General features: G+C 31.9%; 1 protein-coding gene across 2 annotated transcripts in view; it reads right to left on the bottom strand.

The window, feature by feature from the left end:
- The window catches only part of CSMD3 (CUB and Sushi multiple domains 3), a 1219369-nt gene that overhangs the window by 1034085 nt on the left and 167393 nt on the right, over positions 1-17891 (bottom strand). For both annotated transcript variants that reach the window (XM_057736100.1, XM_057736099.1), the window contains exon 3: positions 11143-11255. In XM_057736100.1, coding sequence (XP_057592083.1) covers positions 11143-11255 — 113 coding nt within the window. The remainder of the gene's footprint in view (positions 1-11142; positions 11256-17891) is intronic.

Consider the following 17891-nt stretch of genomic DNA (forward strand, 5'->3'; position numbering starts at 1 on the left):
AATACAAATTTGAAGTAAGCCTCCCTCACAAAATTTAGTTCATGTGCTACATGTATTTCAGTGCCTTTGTAAACAACTGCAGATAAAATGACATATGTGGTTTATTGGAAATACATAAAGTTTGTTAATGATATTGTTACTGATATTGTGTTACATATTTTCCACTATAAATGAAATTATATCAGCTTGACTCTAGAGCAAAATGAAATAATATATGGTCATAATTTTTAAAATCTAATGATAATTGAAATGTAATCTAACAGTGTTTCAGACTAATTCCTAAAGTTAAAAATGTAGAAATTTTGAATATTGTAACTTTGTGTACTATCCAATATAAATCAAACTATACCATCTATTGCTTCCACATCATACATCTTTTTCCAATTCATAATCAGAAATTCATATAGATAGATATACATCAACTCATATCTGAAAGATTTCATTGACAAATCTCTAATCTGAACACATATTTTTTAATTACTTTGATCTCATCTCATATTTCTTTTTCATGGCTACTAAGTTCAAGAAAATCCTTTTGCCATTTTCCCCTATCCACAAGCCAAAAATATTTCAAAGCATAAGATCAGTATTAATGATAAATATACATTAAATTGAAGTCCTTTATTCACATACACTTGTCCATTTTTAATTTTTTAGTAAATTTTCAATTAATATCTTTGAAAATTTTCTATCAGAGACAATAGTGTTTTATATATACAATATAAGTATACTATATATCCTATATATTTCAGATTCTAAATCCATATTTTCTTTTGCCTTTTAATATAAAAATGTTTTTTTATTTTATTATTATATTCAGCAGCTTTCACATTTTATTTAGTTCAATCTATCAATCTTTTCTTTAGTGACATAATTTCCTTTTGGCCTTTGTAGTTTGAAAGCTTTCCTCTCCTATTAGCTGATAATATTCTGCTACATTTCTTCATGAGCTATACATTTTCATTTTAAAATTTAATTATTTACAGTCATCTGGAATTTATTTTGTGACAATTATATTAGGAAAATGTACTCAGTGCATCATATGAACTAGTATTACCCTAATAATAGCCATCACAGTTCTTATCAATATGTAGATACATAGAACTATAAAATTTTTTAAACATGGATCAGTAGAGTCTGTTATTTCTCTGCCACTAGGAAAAAATAATTATACTTAATCAAAATGACCAAAAGTTTGCCGTTTGCATATATTATTACTTTCAGTTCTATGTATTACCTCTTCTAGCCACGATCTCTTTATGATGATGTTTGTTCTTTTCTTCAGAGCCCTTATACTTATCCTAAATTTTTATGAATTTTTGTCTTTGCACTTGCTTAAAGGACTGTATTTATGTAACAAGTATTATGCAATTAATTTCTTTACTAAACTTGAATTCTTCCATTGCACCCTCTTTTCAAGTTGATTGGAATGACTACCTCATCGTGCTCCAATTCTGTGTCTAGCACTGATCTGTTAGTTCAGAGCTGGAACTCTTGAGTGGATTACTTCTCTTAGCCTCTCTCAGGGTTTTGAGCTTTGTCCCTGAAGAGCACTGGACGTGTCTATGCATATGTGAAAACTGTCATTTCTTCATTTGATTGAAGCTGAAAATGAATCACCCCATTGGCAGCACTGTGATTCCCTGGAAACCCTATCTAAGGGTGCTACTCCCTAACTTACTTAGCCCAAATAACACTTGGGTAAATTGTCACATTTCTTACTTGAACAACACTTTAAGAAAGACAAAACAAATAGCTAGACATATTGTTTCTTTTGAGAAAATAGAAATTGTTTACATATGACCAAACATTATAATGTGTATGAATATACATCAATATTACCAATCTATCATAATGAATATATATGGTAGAACAGCAAATATACTAGCTAACATTTATTGAATGTTGCTTAAATATCAGGTTGTGTGCTTTGAATATTGCATCATTAACTCTCTTGATCTTCAAAACAGCCTTGTAGAATCAGTATTGTATTACTGATATTATGAAGAACTGAGCCTAGAGCATCTAAGTAATAAAGTCATCCTTAAATATTAGGTCTTGTAAAAAATTTTTCCCATTACCCTGTATTTCTTACTGAGAAGAAATATATGCTATATTAAAAATAAATTCATATTAAATTGTGATCATCTTAAAAAATAAACAACTAAAGCACACTGTAAGATTATAATTGAATAGAACTTATGCAATAGAATACAAAGATGTGCTACTTACTAACCTAAAAGAAATCAATTTACCAAATGAATATATTAACTATATCTCTTTTCAGGTAAAGATCATTCTGCTTAGGTTGGCAAATAATAAAATGCATCTTCTAACTTTCTGTTCTTTCTCTTCTTGTATTTTCTATCCTGTTTTGAACTGTCACCTAAATGAGTCACTCAACATGATATGCTAGGCAGAATCTAAGATGGGCTCCAAGATTTCCAAATCCTCCCCATGAGTGCAGGTGGGACCTATGGGTAGAATGGAATAGTTGCCCCCTTCATTAGGTTACATTATATGGTAGTGACGATGGGACAGTCCGAACTGTGATTATGTTATACTATATAACCCTCTTTGTAAGTGAACTAGAGAGACAGTCTGAGAGAAGTGCTCTAGCTAAGCTGAAAGAAAGCCAGATTTTGAACTGCCTTTGGATGGGGAGGATGATAAGGAACCACAAACAGCCTATAAAAACTAAGAAAAATCCCTGGCCAATCACTGGCAAGAAAATAGGGACCTCAATCATACCACTGGCAAGGAAAGAAATTCTACCAGCAACCAGTAAGCCTGGAATAGGACCCTAGCCTTAGGTGTAATCATAGTGCTAGGCAACACCCTGACTGCAGACTTGTATGATCTGAGCTAAGAACCCAGCTGACCCCTGCCAGACTTCTAATCTATAGCACTATGAGATTTTTAATTTGCATTATGGTAGTCTACTAAATGGTGGTAATTTGTTATACAGCAATACAAAACCAATGTACATGGGAAGGATCATTCTGTGGAAGGATTCCTTTAAATATCCTTATGAGAAATAAATGTTATGATACATCTACACGGAAAGCACAGTGCAGTATTGTTTGAAACATAACAAGTGATGGCTAGTGTTTGACAGTTATGACCAAAAAAGCATGCTATAAAATGAGACATAAAATCTTCAATTGGAAGCATGGTGTAAGGGCCAAAGTTATGGATAAGTGCCTTCAAAGATGGCAGATAACCAAAATAATTATTGTAAATGCAAATGAATGTGAAGAAAATTATTTAGAAATATTCAATAAGGTTAACTACGTAGTTGGAAATACCATTGATTTAATAATTAGATAAAAAGAGCAATAACAAAGGGACATTTAGTTCTTTGAATAATAATTCTAGGAGTCCAACAACCAGTGCCTCGAGGTCAATTCATATTAGAGAGTATACAAAATGTAAAGAATATTCTAGACAAGACAACATATCACACTATACAAGAAAATATAATTTTTATTGAAACAAACTGTTGTCTTATGTGGTATGGGAAAATTATTAAAAATCCATCTTAAAGCTGAGACTTGTGTAAAAGTACCAAAAATGGGACTTGATGACAATTATTTTTCCATGCAGAAAAATAATTTTATCTCATACAATACATATACCCATTGAATGAAAATGATTGACAGTTTATTATTCCCATTGAAATATTTGATTTGCACATTTTATTTTACCTATGTTTATTTTTTATCACATTAGATGGTGGTCTGTTAAAGAGTGTAATTATTTTTATAAGGAAGAAACCATTTCAAATTTAATTTTCTGTGTTATGCCATCATACTTATAGTCAAATAATAAACATAAAATTATATTTTGCTAATATAGTACATTTTGTTAAAGGGAATCAAGATAAATCCACAAACTGATTCCTTAACCAGAGTCATAGTATACTTCTTTTTAAAACCACGAGCTGTATGCTATCAATTATAACAACTTATCACAAAGTGTGGTCTTTGAGTGTATGAAACACAAAACAATATCTTTGACATATAATTAGAATTTTAAATTAATCACTGTCTCAAACTTCATTCTAGCACTCATAGCAAAATTAAATTATAAATTATAGCAGTTGACAGATATGACACATTTAGCAACATTTATAAAAGAAGGAAATGTAATGTGAAATGAGATTACATACTATGTTTAATCATCCTATTTCTGGAGAATTAAATACAATCTTGATTTCCATCCAATCTTCTCCATATGAAGCACAAAAATTAAATAGGTCATATGTCACTGGCTTTAACAATTTTTTATTTTCAGTTTGTTTTTCTTTTTGTGCCATATGAGCAATTTTGTATTTTTAAATTGCTTCATAAAGAAACTACTTCAAGAAAGTAAAGATTTTAAAGCAAATATCTATAAAATGTAGGAATAACTTTAAGTATCATTTATATCTTTTCTTAAATAAAAGACTAAAATTTTTCCTAAACATTGTTCATTTAATATAAATATCTGTGGTTAAACATAGCCCACATCTGCCTTTTAACATATTCACTGGAGTTTTAAATATTTGTAAGTGGGAGATGTATTAAATCATTCCTCATTACTGATCAAATTAGTAGATATTCCTATATATTAGTTGAATGTAACAAACATCTAGTAAGTGCTTGTAATGTGCCAGGAATGTGCTGAAATAGGGAACAATTTATAAAACAAGTAAAACAGGTACTATATGCTCAAGCTTCTCATAGCCTAGTGTGAGCAAAAAATGTCAATACATTGTACAGAGTGTTCTCAACAGAGGAGCTGGATATTCAAGGTAGAACAGTTTAAATACCATAGTATATGTAGAAATTTAATATATGTTCATGTGACCATTTCATGCATTGAGGCAAATAGCGGTGAGAAATAAGACTGGAGATCTGTTGTACAGGTTGTATGTGCTACAATGTGCAGAAATGGGAAATGTTTAAAATGTTATTGCTTAATGTTGAAAAGCATTCACAGTACTGATAGTACTGTTCAAATTTTGTTGTGAGTACAATGAAAATGTATACCTTCCTTGATAATAGATGTAAACTTGAAAATTAATAAATTCTTGTGTATACCCAGCCAAATCCACATATTCATTACAACACTGTGATTTTTAACTCCATTCTGAAGATGATATTTAGGGAAAAGGCTGATTTTTGTAATTCTCTAGATTGGGATTTTGAACACTTCCAACTTAAAAGGGAGAGAATATAGCCATTGTTTTGTAGTAACTTTAAGTAGAATATATTCTATAAAAATATTGAATCACTATGTCATATACCTGAAACTAATATAATATTGTAAATCAACTATACCTCAATCAAATAAATAAATACAAGAGAGCAAAGGCACTTATGACTTATATAGAAGGCCACTGGCCACTACAGACAAAACAACTGCTGGGGCCAAGTACAGGGTCCCATGCATAACTGCCCACACCATCACGTAACTAGACCATAGGAAAGAGGCTCACCAAAGAGCCAGACTGTGGTGAACAGACCTTTGGAGGGACCTGCCTACAGCTGACAAAACTTCTGGAGGGCCAGACCTCCAAAGGCCTAAAACCTAGGGCTACTGTTCCAGGACACAGTTACCCATACTCCAGGAGGACCTGAACATTGAAGACGAGTCTCCCAGAGGGCCAGACCAAATAGAGCCTGATTGCCAAGCCAAACAGAGCCTGATTGCTAGTTCATGAAAGTTGGACATCTCAGAGGACCATGTCATTTGGGATGGGACTTTGGCAGAGCATGGGGTCTGGATCTCTGGAAGACTAAACTACCTAAGGGCCAGACTCCTAGTGATGAAAATTCCAGAGACAGAACCTCCAATGAATCTAGCCATGAAGGATAGAAAGACCAAAGGACTGTGCCATGGAGATTAAGGCCACCTGAGAAATTGTCTTCCATAGTGTCAGACCAAACAGGAGAGGACCACTGGAGGAGCAGGCCATGGAAAACAGTACTGCCAGGCTAGACCCTGAGGAATGAGGGATGACCAGATTCCAAAGGGGGATGCTATGAAATGGCAATGAGGGAGACAGGACTTCATCCTAGCTCCCTGGTACCAGCTCTACTTCTTGCCCCTGCCCCTGGCCATTGATGGCTAATGAGGCCAAGAAAACCTGGAGCACAGGGCTGGTACCAGTAGGGGGAGAGGAGGTAGGAGGATAATCTCATATTCTGTCTGTGGTTCAATCCAAATTTCAGGGCAGGGAGTTACCCACAGTAAGTAAAGTTGGGGGAGGCGGGGGGTTGTCGGACAGTGGATTAAGATGTTTCAATACCAAGTAGCCACACTCTGTGGAACCCTAAAGGCAAAATATTTGAATTTAATCGAGACAAAAAAAATGTTTCTGCATGTATTACATCTCCTTGTATTATGTTTTAAAAATATGATCTCTATCATTTATTCTTGAGAATTTAGGTGATGATCCATTAATTTCTTTTATCAACCTAACCAACCTTCATTGCTAGAAAACTATTTAATGTATGTAATTTTATTACATAATTTTCTCTTCCTACAATTCAACTGTCTTGTTAGAAGCATAATAGACTTCATTCTAAGTTGTAATCTCTCCATTGAAGTTTATGGTACTGCATTTTAAACTTTTAAAGCTTAGGAATAAAAAATAACACCTAAAATTAAAAATCACTAAAGTCATTTGACATTCTCAAGCAAAAGCTTTTAATAAACATGTGTGATGGATAGCTAAAATAGAATAGTAAATAGTATAAACATTCTTCTGTATATCAAGTGTTTAAAAAGAATACAGAACATATAGGTCACATAATATATGCAAAAATATATTTCATCTTTTACGTATCAGTTTTAATACACAGCATTATCAGTAATTCTTTTTGTAATGCTCTTTTGCACTAAATTTTGTGGTCATATATATTTATAATGGAATTAGCTTGTAGCTAGATATAAAATAATTCCCTAAAATATATACAATTTACATCTTTAGGGCACTTAAGCATATTTTTACATTAAGATTAGTGCTTTGTTAAATTCTTGCTCATTACAATTTTTCATATAATTTTCTAGGGTGAGAAAATTCCATGTAAAATGTTTAGCGCTGTGATTGACACAAAGAAATCACTCAATAAATGTTATCTATTAGTAGTAATGTTATTAAATGAATTTTATGTTTGTGAATTAAAATGTGAAAATGATTTAACAGCAAATTTGCTAAAACTGAGATTTTTATCCCTGTAATTTCTTAATTACTTAGTCATACAGATCAATAATCATTATGGCATAATAGCCACCTTGAGTTTGAACTGATTTTCAACACTTTTTTATTTTTATGTCTGTTTCTGAAAATTGAATTGAATCACTGATACATAGTGAAATTATTCATTGAGATTCTCCCAGACATTAAACTAATGAATTCATATAATATATAATAATAGTTAATGATTGCATATAATATGTATATAATCCACTATATGTTTGGAATATATTACTTTACACAATAAATAATTCTAAAATGATAAGATATTCCATGGTATATGATCTTTCACCTATAAAGAATGATTATGCATCTTTGAAAGTAAAATGTGAAAGGAGTCCATTGTACAAAATAACTTTTAGCAGAAGCTAGAATATATTTTGATTTCTGTTTGGCAGATCTAGAAAGACAAAAGAACATTCCCATTGTGAGTTCTGCAGAATACACATAGTACCAGTTTTATCCTGATCATATTTTGAAAGATGGTTATATGATTACTCAACTTAGTATACACTAGTGTTTTTCAAATTTGTTGTTTCACCAAACACTATTCTACACATTTGTTTTTATAAACCTTAAGAAACGTATGAAAACAAAGTTCTACGAAACAAATTTTGAGAAACAGTGATAAGAAATTCAAGTGTATGATAGACAATAATGAGAAAAAATAAAAATATATGCAGGTAGATATTAATGGGGAAAATTTTCCACAGAAATTTAACACCTTGCAGCTTCAACTTCAAGAAGTTTAAAAGAAAAGTGTTTCTTATAAATGGATAAGAGCTCTGAAACTCAATCAAAATTTGTAAAACAGGGACATCACCCTCCACAGTTTTAAAGTAAATGGGATGAAGTAAGGAAATAGAAGTTTGTAACAACAGAGAAGGTCTGTGAAGGTCACAAATGACTTACATTTACCATTTATTCTACACTGGATTTGCAATTGTAACTGCAATGCATATTCAGGGCTTCACATCACAGTCTGATTCAGGATATGTAATTGGGGCCAAGAATTCTACATTTTAACAAATTCCCCAGATGATTCTGATGCATGTAGTCCAGAGACACAGATAAATGTGGCAATTTGAGAAACACAGATAAATGCACAAATATCACTAATAAATAGAGATCTGATAAATTCTAGTACACAAAGACAGAGTCTCAGGAAACTTAAAGAAAATAATTAGTAAATGATTATACAGAGGGAGTTGAAATGAAAATAAATGAGATTCAGACATTAGATTCATCCTGCAAAAAAAAAAAAAAAAATAAGCAGGTGTAAATTTAGAGGGCAGACTTTGAAATTTCAAACTAAGTTTTCTGAACTTCACAATACACCAGCTGGCCTTGAACAAAGTGTCATTGGCTGTATTTAAATAAATAAATGCTTGTAGCTACTCCCTCTGTAGAATATTACATGGTGTTGTATATGGTGTGGTAGGATTAATGAAGCCTAACCCTCCAGTATCCCTGGAACCTGTGAATATGTCATATTATGTTGCAAAAAGGTATCCCTGGAACCTGTGAATATGTCATATTACCTTGCAAAAAGGACTTTGCAGGTATAATTATGCTTAAGAACTTTAACATAGGGAGATTGGGTCTACCTGGATAATCAAGGCTAATCTAATGACATAGGCCCTTAGACGCTAAAAAATTTCTCCAGCTGAAGCCAGAGGTGTTGGAAAAGAAGGCAGTAAAAAAATACACTAAGAAGGGGAAGTCAGAGAGAATTCATATATGAGAAGGATTCATTTCACCTGTGGCTAGCTCACAAATGTAGGTCTTACATGCAAAGAAGAAAGAGGCCTCTAGAAACTGTGTGCAATAGGTTTTTCCAGAGCCTTCTGATAAAAGCCTAACTAGCTGACATTTTTATTTCAGCCTTATGAAACTCTGAGCAGAGGACTAGCAGGGACCACCAGGATTTTTCAGCTGCAGAACTGTGAGATAATATATTTTTATTGTTTTGCTGCTTAATTTGTGGTTGTTTGCTATAGTAGCCATAGAAAACTAATATATCTGGTAGAAGATACCCATCACAAATCAATACCTGAAGATGTTCTGCAGCATGATGACCAATCCCTCAATACTGCCTAGATGTCTACTACCTTATATTTTAAGTCAGGATCTCCAAACATACATTTAAATGTCATGAAGATATATGAATCCATTTTCACTGAAGCAGAAAAGAGAAATTTAATGTTGTATATGTAGAAACAATGGAGAGCTATGAAAATATTTTTGAGAATATTTCATGAAACTTGACAGTCAAACCAGAAAGTATGGCAACCTTATAATTCATCTTGCAAGTTTCTGTGATTTCAGTATATCTAGTACTTGCTGAAAGAATAAACTAACCTAAAATATCTTTTATACTTTGATGAACAGAGTACAAGTTCTCTATTATGGAGCCTTTAATAGAAAATTATTGTATTAGTAACTCCTTCAACATTGCCAAAATTACACTTAAAATTAAACCTTTGTGTTTGTAGTGTTTTAAACTATGAATTAAGTTGCCAAGATAAAAATATTCAACTATTGTGAAAGTACCTTCAAAAATAATGATTATTACTATCACAATGGAGAAAAATAAGCCTTGGATTCATCCTCTCCTGCTAGAGAAAAACAGTTCAGAAATGTATTAGGTAGAAAATAGTATTCAAGACTGCTGTGATATGGCATTATTTAGGATATAAAAAAGAGAAAATATTCTTACTCAATAGAGGGTATTTTTTCCTAGGAAGAAAGCACTAGATGAAACTTTTAGTTTAAAACTTTCCCCACATACAAACTGTTAACCTGTATACTAAAGCAATTCTATTTTACATGTGATTGTTTTCTAGTGTGCTCTCTAAGCACAATATATTTTGAATTATTATGTGCTTTAGAAAGTAACCACCTGTGCTACTGCATTTGTGTATCTCTTATCATGATGTTAGATCTGCTGTGGTGCATTCTAGTAATATGGTCCTGGGAAGGTGAGTTGAATTCTGTTATGCCATTCCTATGGGTAAGGAAGGGATGCTTCCCTAAACTAGGTGAGATTTTACTGTCAAGTTACAAAGAAAAGAAATTACAACTATATGATCTCAATGTGAAACACTTGAGAACATTATTTTTACCTTCAGATTTTTTTTACATTTTCAAAAGGGAAAACAATACAGATTCTGTAAGTTTTTAACACCATCAGCAGAACCAGTGGTATCAACTAATTATCAAACAATATTTGTGTAGTGAAACATACGTACTCACACTATGTGGGATAAATAAAGATTATAAATGACCTCCGATCAGTTCAGGTTTTGATACTAAAGGAGTTTGTACCAAACATCTAGATGAAAAAAAAAAAGTTAGTTTCAAGTGTTTCTTTGTTTTTCTCTTTGTGGTTAAGGGAGTACGGACCTATGGGACTGGAAATACTGGTTTAAAATGGAAAATGTCAACTCTTGTCTCTTAGTAGACTTTTCTCTTTATTCTAACTTGCAGAGAACACAAATTACCAGTTTATTTTATGGCAGAGAGGCAAAGAACAGAGGAGAATAGGGTGGAGTCTGTGATGCCTGAATCTCAAATCAGGCCTAGTTCCCTTTTACTCTCACATTCTGTTCCCTTTCATTAAGGTTTAAACCTATAGTGATGCCATGGTCTTATCTCCTAAGATTTAAGGGTAAGCTTTTCCTCTGTCTAGGCACACTGCAATGAAACATTAAAGCCTACCAAGTCTAGCTTTTTATTATATATTGATGATTATTGAGAAGGTGAATTTTGGTATAAGATTTGATACAACAGGATGAACTTTATCTTCTGTCCTGGTGATTTTTCTTCTATTTTTACCCTGGAGAATTTTGGTTTTACTACATTAAACTAGGTCCTTTTATATTACCATCACTTACCTTCATAATATACTTTAAATCCATGAGCACTAACTGCAAAATCACTGGTCAAACGTAGTGAGAACACAGATTTGGTACTTGTCACTGGTGGTGGCAGGTGGAATCCTGTTAACCTAAAACATAAACAGAATTAACTGTTAGTTATAGACATTTTACCTAATTAAGTTGAAAGTCATTTTATCAAGACCTTAATCTTTGTGTGTGTATGTGTGTGTGAGAGAGACATTTTAAATGTGCATTAGTAATGTTATTTAAAAATATCCAGAATAAATCCATTACATGTTGATGGAAATAATATTTTAATATGAAATATCTTTTCCAAAACAGAAAACAAGAAGAATACATTGTGCTCTATTTTTGCAAATCTCTTTAATATCTGGCCTATTAGTAGAAAGTAGCTAGATTGTCATATCTGCTTCTTTATTGAATATATATTGCAATATGTTCTTTTGTTTGTTGTGTATGGAGAACCCTGATCTCTCTTAGACATTTAGCTGTAAAAGAGAAGAGTATTCTAATAGCTTTTGCATGTAAAAGTGGTTACTCTTCTTTGATACTACATAAAAAATTGACTAGTTATAATGTTGAACTCAAACCATATCAATTAATTTTTTTGCACTTTAACATATTTACTCATGCATTTTTTAACATTATGCATGCATTAGTCATTTGAAATACATTGATTCACTGAGTTAGAGAGATCTTCCAAATATTGATACATTTTATTATAAAATATTTTAAAAATCACATTTAATTTTATTTCTATTGATCTCACCAGAAAAAATTTTAAACTTGGGGAATCTCTAAAGTTTACAGTGGTGGATTGAAGTTTTCCAAAATTCTAATTTTTTACTTGAAAACTCACATCTCATTATTGACAGCAAATTCTGTCACTTGTTTTCCTTGAAGTAACAAGTCAGGTTCATTTTTTTTTGGAGGGGCGGGGGGAAATATCCATAGATACCAAATGCCTAAGTGAGGCTAACCATAGTTTATCTATTAGTCATTCTTTCAAATAAAAATGTTCTTCCATGAAAAAAAGTGGCTAGTTCAGCTGACAACTCAAACTATTTTTCCTTCAGATAACCATCATATTTTAATAGGCATAAGAAGATTTTTGTTTGTTTTTTAATTTTTTTTCCATTTTGTCATACAGGTCATTAAAAAGGCAGGTATTACAGGGTGGACATGTAATGAAATAATTAGTTATAGCTTTAACAGGAACATTCTTAAGTACAATTGGATTTTTTTTTTTTGCACTGTAAGTGTGTGGCAGTTAAGAATACAGTGACTAATGATTATGAGTACAGTTTGAAGTTGCCGAGTTGTGTTAATGCACCACCAGTTTTATACCCACCATTACTTTTGTACATGAGGGCAAATGCCAACACACAGAAAAAGGTGAATAATGACTCAGTAGTATTATGGAAATAGTTTTGATCTCATGGACCCCCTGAAAATGTCTCAGAACTTTCAAGGATACATAGTTCACATTTTGAGAACCACTGTTGTATAAGAATCTATTGCAATAAATATACCACAATTCATTTATTCACTCACTGTTGATGAACATTTGGGTTCTATATACTTTGTTCAATATGTCTCCATCAACATCCTTATAAAAGGGCACTCTTAGGACTTCCCTGGAAGTCCAGTGGTTAAGACTCCATGCTTCCACTTCAGGGGGTGCAAATGCCATCCCTGGTCAGGAACTAAGATTCCCACATGCCTCGCAGCGAGGCCAAAGAAATAAAATAAAATAAAATAAAAATTTTTTAATTAAAATAGAAAAACAAAACCAAAACCAGAAAATACAGAAAAGTCCACTCTTAAACACTTACATAGCAGTTTTCTCTAGAGTATATAAGCATTTACCGCTTTAAATTTTCCTTTTTGCTGCATAAGCTATATGCCACAAGGGACTTATTCAAACTTTTTTGTAAATTCCTTTGTGATTTTCTCTTTGTTCCATTGTTAGAAATACATCTCTTAAATTATAAACATATGGGTTGCTTTAGTTATATTTTGTTACCAACATGGGTTACAGCCAGATAACATTTTCTCTATGAATTTAATACTTTGAAATTCATTCAAATTTGCTTTATGATCAGATATTCTAAATTTTTATTATGTACCTACTTATAAACATCAAGCATATTATTTTCCTATTCCTAATTCAAGTTAACACAAACTTAAACAACACCCATTATTATCTCACAGTTTTGTGTGCCTAGGCAGAGCATAAATTAACTGATTCTCTGCTTAGAGTCTCACAAGGGTGAAATGATGGTGTCAGCTTGGCTGCATTACTTTCTGGAAACTCTGAAGTTACGTCTGCTTCCACTTCCAAATTCATGAGGCTGTTGCCAGAATTCAGTTTCATGAAGTTGTGAGACTAAGCTTTTCATTTCCTTGCTGGCCATTGGCTTGGGATTATTCTCAGTTTTTAGAAATTGCCAGCATTCATTGGTTTGTGGCCCCCTTCCTCCATCTGGAGAGTCAGCAGTGGCAGTCCAAGTTGCTCTCATTCTTCACATCTCTGCTTTCCCCTTCTACCTCATCTCTCTTCTGCTCCCTCCAACTTCCAGATGGAGGAAGTTCTCTGCCTCTTCTGCCTCTGGCTGGAAACAGTACTGTTTTTAAATGCTAATGTTAGTAGATAGTGACCAAATTGATAATTCAAATATCTTCCCATTATAACATCTATAATCTTAATTCCATTTGTAAAGTTCTTTTGGCCATGTGATATAACATATTCACAGGTTCTGAAGGAATCATTTTTCTGCCTATCTTAATGGGTATATATCAGAGGCTAGGTGCAGTATTCAGTATATCCTATGGATAAATTTGTTAATCCTGTTCAAATTGTCTCTGTGCTGACTGTATTTTAAAATTCTGAGTTACTAGACACTGAAAGAGATATGAAATCTCTCAATATGATTGTATATTTTTATATTTTTCTTTGTAGCTATGTCCATTTTAAAATATATTTGGGACTACATTACGAGGTATATACAAGTTTAAATTATTATATTTACTGGTGAACTAGACATTTTGTCTTTATGAGATGACACTATTTCTAAAATGAGTTGATCTTAAGCTTTATTTTATTTAATAGTAATAAATCTACAATTTTCATTTATTAGAATTGGGTGGGAACATATTTTTATCTTCAGTTTTTTGGTATCCTTATTTTTTTAATGTGTCACTTATAACCAGAATGTACTTGATTTATACTTTTATGTAATAATATATGATACTTTTATAATCTAATATTATAATCTTGGCTTTTTGGTATATAAATATGTTCAATGAACTGTAATATCCCTACAGAAGATTATATAAATCAAAAGGGTACATGCTGATCAATTATCACCATTAAACATATTTCAAATCAAGATATAAAACACTGCAAGCAATACTGAGTGCCTGTTTATGCTCCCTCCCATTCAGTACTATCTCACTCCATCCCAAGGATAACCAACTACTACCTGACTTCTAACAAAACAAATTAGTTTTCCATGTCTTAAAACTTTATATAAATAAAATCCTATAATAAAATTATTCTGCCTCTGGCTTCTCTGACTTAACATTACCTTTGTGTTATTATAGTATGGAACTTAACTTTCATTGCTATATAGAATTCCATTTTATGAATATGCTTCAATTTATTTATCCATTCTATCGTTGTTGGTAGACTTTTTTTTTTCCAGATGGGTCTTTTATAAATAACACTGCCATAAACATGTGTTACATGTTTTGTAAGCATTTATATGTATTTCTCTTGAGAATATACTAATACTAGAATTTTAGGGTAATTGGGTAACTAATTAGTTGTCAAATAATTTTCTAGATTTTTTCAACATTATTTCTTGATATAAAGATGTAAAAATAAAGTATTCCCCACTTTAAATGCTGAGTGTTTTTTCAGAAAAGTAAGAAGGAAAAAATAAAAGACATGATTTTGCAACCAAAAAAGTCTGAAAACCTATTTACCTCATAGCCAGATTGTTATAATGTTGCATGTGATATACTATGAACAGTGACCCTCCAAAATTGCCTGGGCTCTAATCCCTGGAATATTGAAATGACAAAAGGAACTTTATAGGTGGGATTAAGTTCAAATCTTAAGAATAGGAAATTACATTAGATTATCTGGATAGGCCAAGTATTCACAAGGGTCTGTTTCAAAGGAAGGTAAGAAGATCAGAGAAAGAATAGGAGATGTGACAATGAAAATGGAGGTTTGACTGATGCAATTTCTGGTTGTGAAGCTAGAAGAGGGACACAAGCCAAAGAAGAGCAAGCAGCCTCTACAAGCTGGAAAAGTCAAGGAACAGATTTTCTCCTAGAGCCTCCATAAGAAACGCAGTCCTGCTGAAACCTTGAGTTCAGCCCAGTTAAATACATTTTGGATTTCAGTTCTTCAGACTGCAAGATTATAAATTTATGTTGCTTAAACCACTAAGTTTGCAGTAATTTGTTGCATCAATAGGAAACCAATGCATAGCTCACTTTTGGGCTTTGAAATATACATTTTTAAAAAGTGTCTAAAATATCAATTTATTCTACAAATGAAAATAAAGGTCCCATGGAACCTAGTGACCACTGTAAGTCACTGAGACTCGTGTTGATATTATACAAAACAAGTAGATCCAGAGCCTATCAGTGCAACATTTATTTGAAAATAATGTTTTGAAAATCTTTCTATGTAGGTAAAACATGCAATTTCATCCTTCATTAGAAGGCATAAGGGACTGGAAGATAGTAAACAATTTGATCAAGTTCACAATAGAGCCAGGTCTAAGACTGTGACATACTATTGTGTCACATTTTCTAGTAAACACCCTGTTCACTCTCTCATTGTCTTTGACACATTCATTAAATCAAAATATTAAATATTTGAACTACTAATGCACATATAAATATACAAATTGTTATACATGCATCTCAGATTTTTATATTCATTCAGATGTATTAAGTGATCCAATATTTTTAGGCAATTTTTAGAACCTTTCACCATGAAATTTTCCAAAATGATAGAGGACAATACAAACCATTTTTTCCATTTATCAAAAGCAATTTTTCTGCAGTTATATATTCAGCCTATAGTGCCACGTTGCAGAATGGAGGATTTAGTTTTCTTTTTCATTTCAGTAAATGAGGGAAGATGTATGTTTTTAAACTTATTTTCATGATAGTTGTACCACTATGAGGATTTACAGTAACTTGTTTTACTCCCTCCTGTGATACGTTACTTGATTTGAAAATAAACTTTCAGTTATGAATCCCATTAGTTACTTCTCTTTACAAGACTTCATTTGATAATTTGATATTTATGTGTGATTATTTATTAAGCATCTCTTTTTCTCCTTTGGGCACTAAACTTCCTGAAATCAGTGCTTGGAACTCAATAGTTTATTACCAGTGCTTCATGCAATGCATTCCATGTAAGAGGCTATCTTAACATGGTTAAATTAATGAACTGGAATGATAGGAGAATGTGAAAGCCATCATAATACTTTCTTTTTCAAACCAAAAGTTTTGTTCTTGGAACAGTGTTTTGAAGAATCATAAGAATGTGAAGAAAAGCCAATTGTTAAGAAAATCCAAGTAGTCTATTTAGAGACTCTTGTTCAGAGTTATTTTTTACCATGTTATTAATCTCAAGTGTTAAAGGGAGACCCTATATTTTATGTATATCTATTTGAAATATCTTTTAGGATATAACTATATAATTCAAAAACTTATTTTTCATGTAAAGCTAATATGATTTGTATCTTCAATGTGAGTTATAAATTATAATAGTTAAATATGCATGTATTTTAGCCAAACCTAACATATTTTCTATGTAATATAAAAGCATACTATTTTATGGATAACCATAATAATTTTTCATGAAATTCAGATGTTTGTGAAATTTAGTTTTTCATATACTGTTTTATTATCTTATCAATTATATTCCCTTTTCATTGACATATGATAAAGTTGCATAGTGAATGACATTTTATGTTCCTTAGAAAAGAATACCAGAGAGTAAGTTAATTTTCCCTGAATTACAATTGAAGAAATCACAGCTCAGAATTGATCAGTAAATTGTTTAAATCCATGCAGCTGGTAGGCAATGGAGCAAAGATATAAACCTATAAACCCATAACTTCCAACTCCAGTATATTTCTCTTTCCTTATGATTTACTCATAGGGGAGGTGATTTTTCCCATGAAGGCAAAATGTATATTTAATTCATCTTTTTTTCTCCACAATGCCCATAGAAATTTCTTAACAAATATTTGGAATAGAAAAAAACATAATTTTAACCACATGATAGCTTTAAGTAGTTGAGGCTGGTAAAAAACTGTGTCATAATTATGAAGTCATTGAATTAAAGTCCAGGAAAGTAACAGGGAACCACTATCTCTACTTGTTGATATCTTTATGGCAAAGATTACCAGTGGTTAGCAAATATATTTCTCTACTCGGAAAACTAAATAAGGTTAGCAGACACATATGTCAGGGGAAAGTCCTAGAATTATGCAATGTAAATTTCCTTCAGATATTATTTTTTATAAAAGTTAAAATTTGAGGAGTGGCCAATAAAGTGTTGAAATGTATTAATTTTGCTACATAGCTACTTTGTTTTATGCCATCACAACAACCAATATTTTCTCTCATAAATTTGTTGCTTAAAAATGCATGTAAACAGATTAAATAACATTAATTTCCCTTTAATACATTTAGTTTCATGAAAA

The sequence above is a fragment of the Hippopotamus amphibius genome, chromosome 5, assembly GCF_030028045.1.
Source record: "Hippopotamus amphibius kiboko isolate mHipAmp2 chromosome 5, mHipAmp2.hap2, whole genome shotgun sequence".
Lineage (NCBI taxonomy): Eukaryota > Metazoa > Chordata > Mammalia > Artiodactyla > Hippopotamidae > Hippopotamus > Hippopotamus amphibius.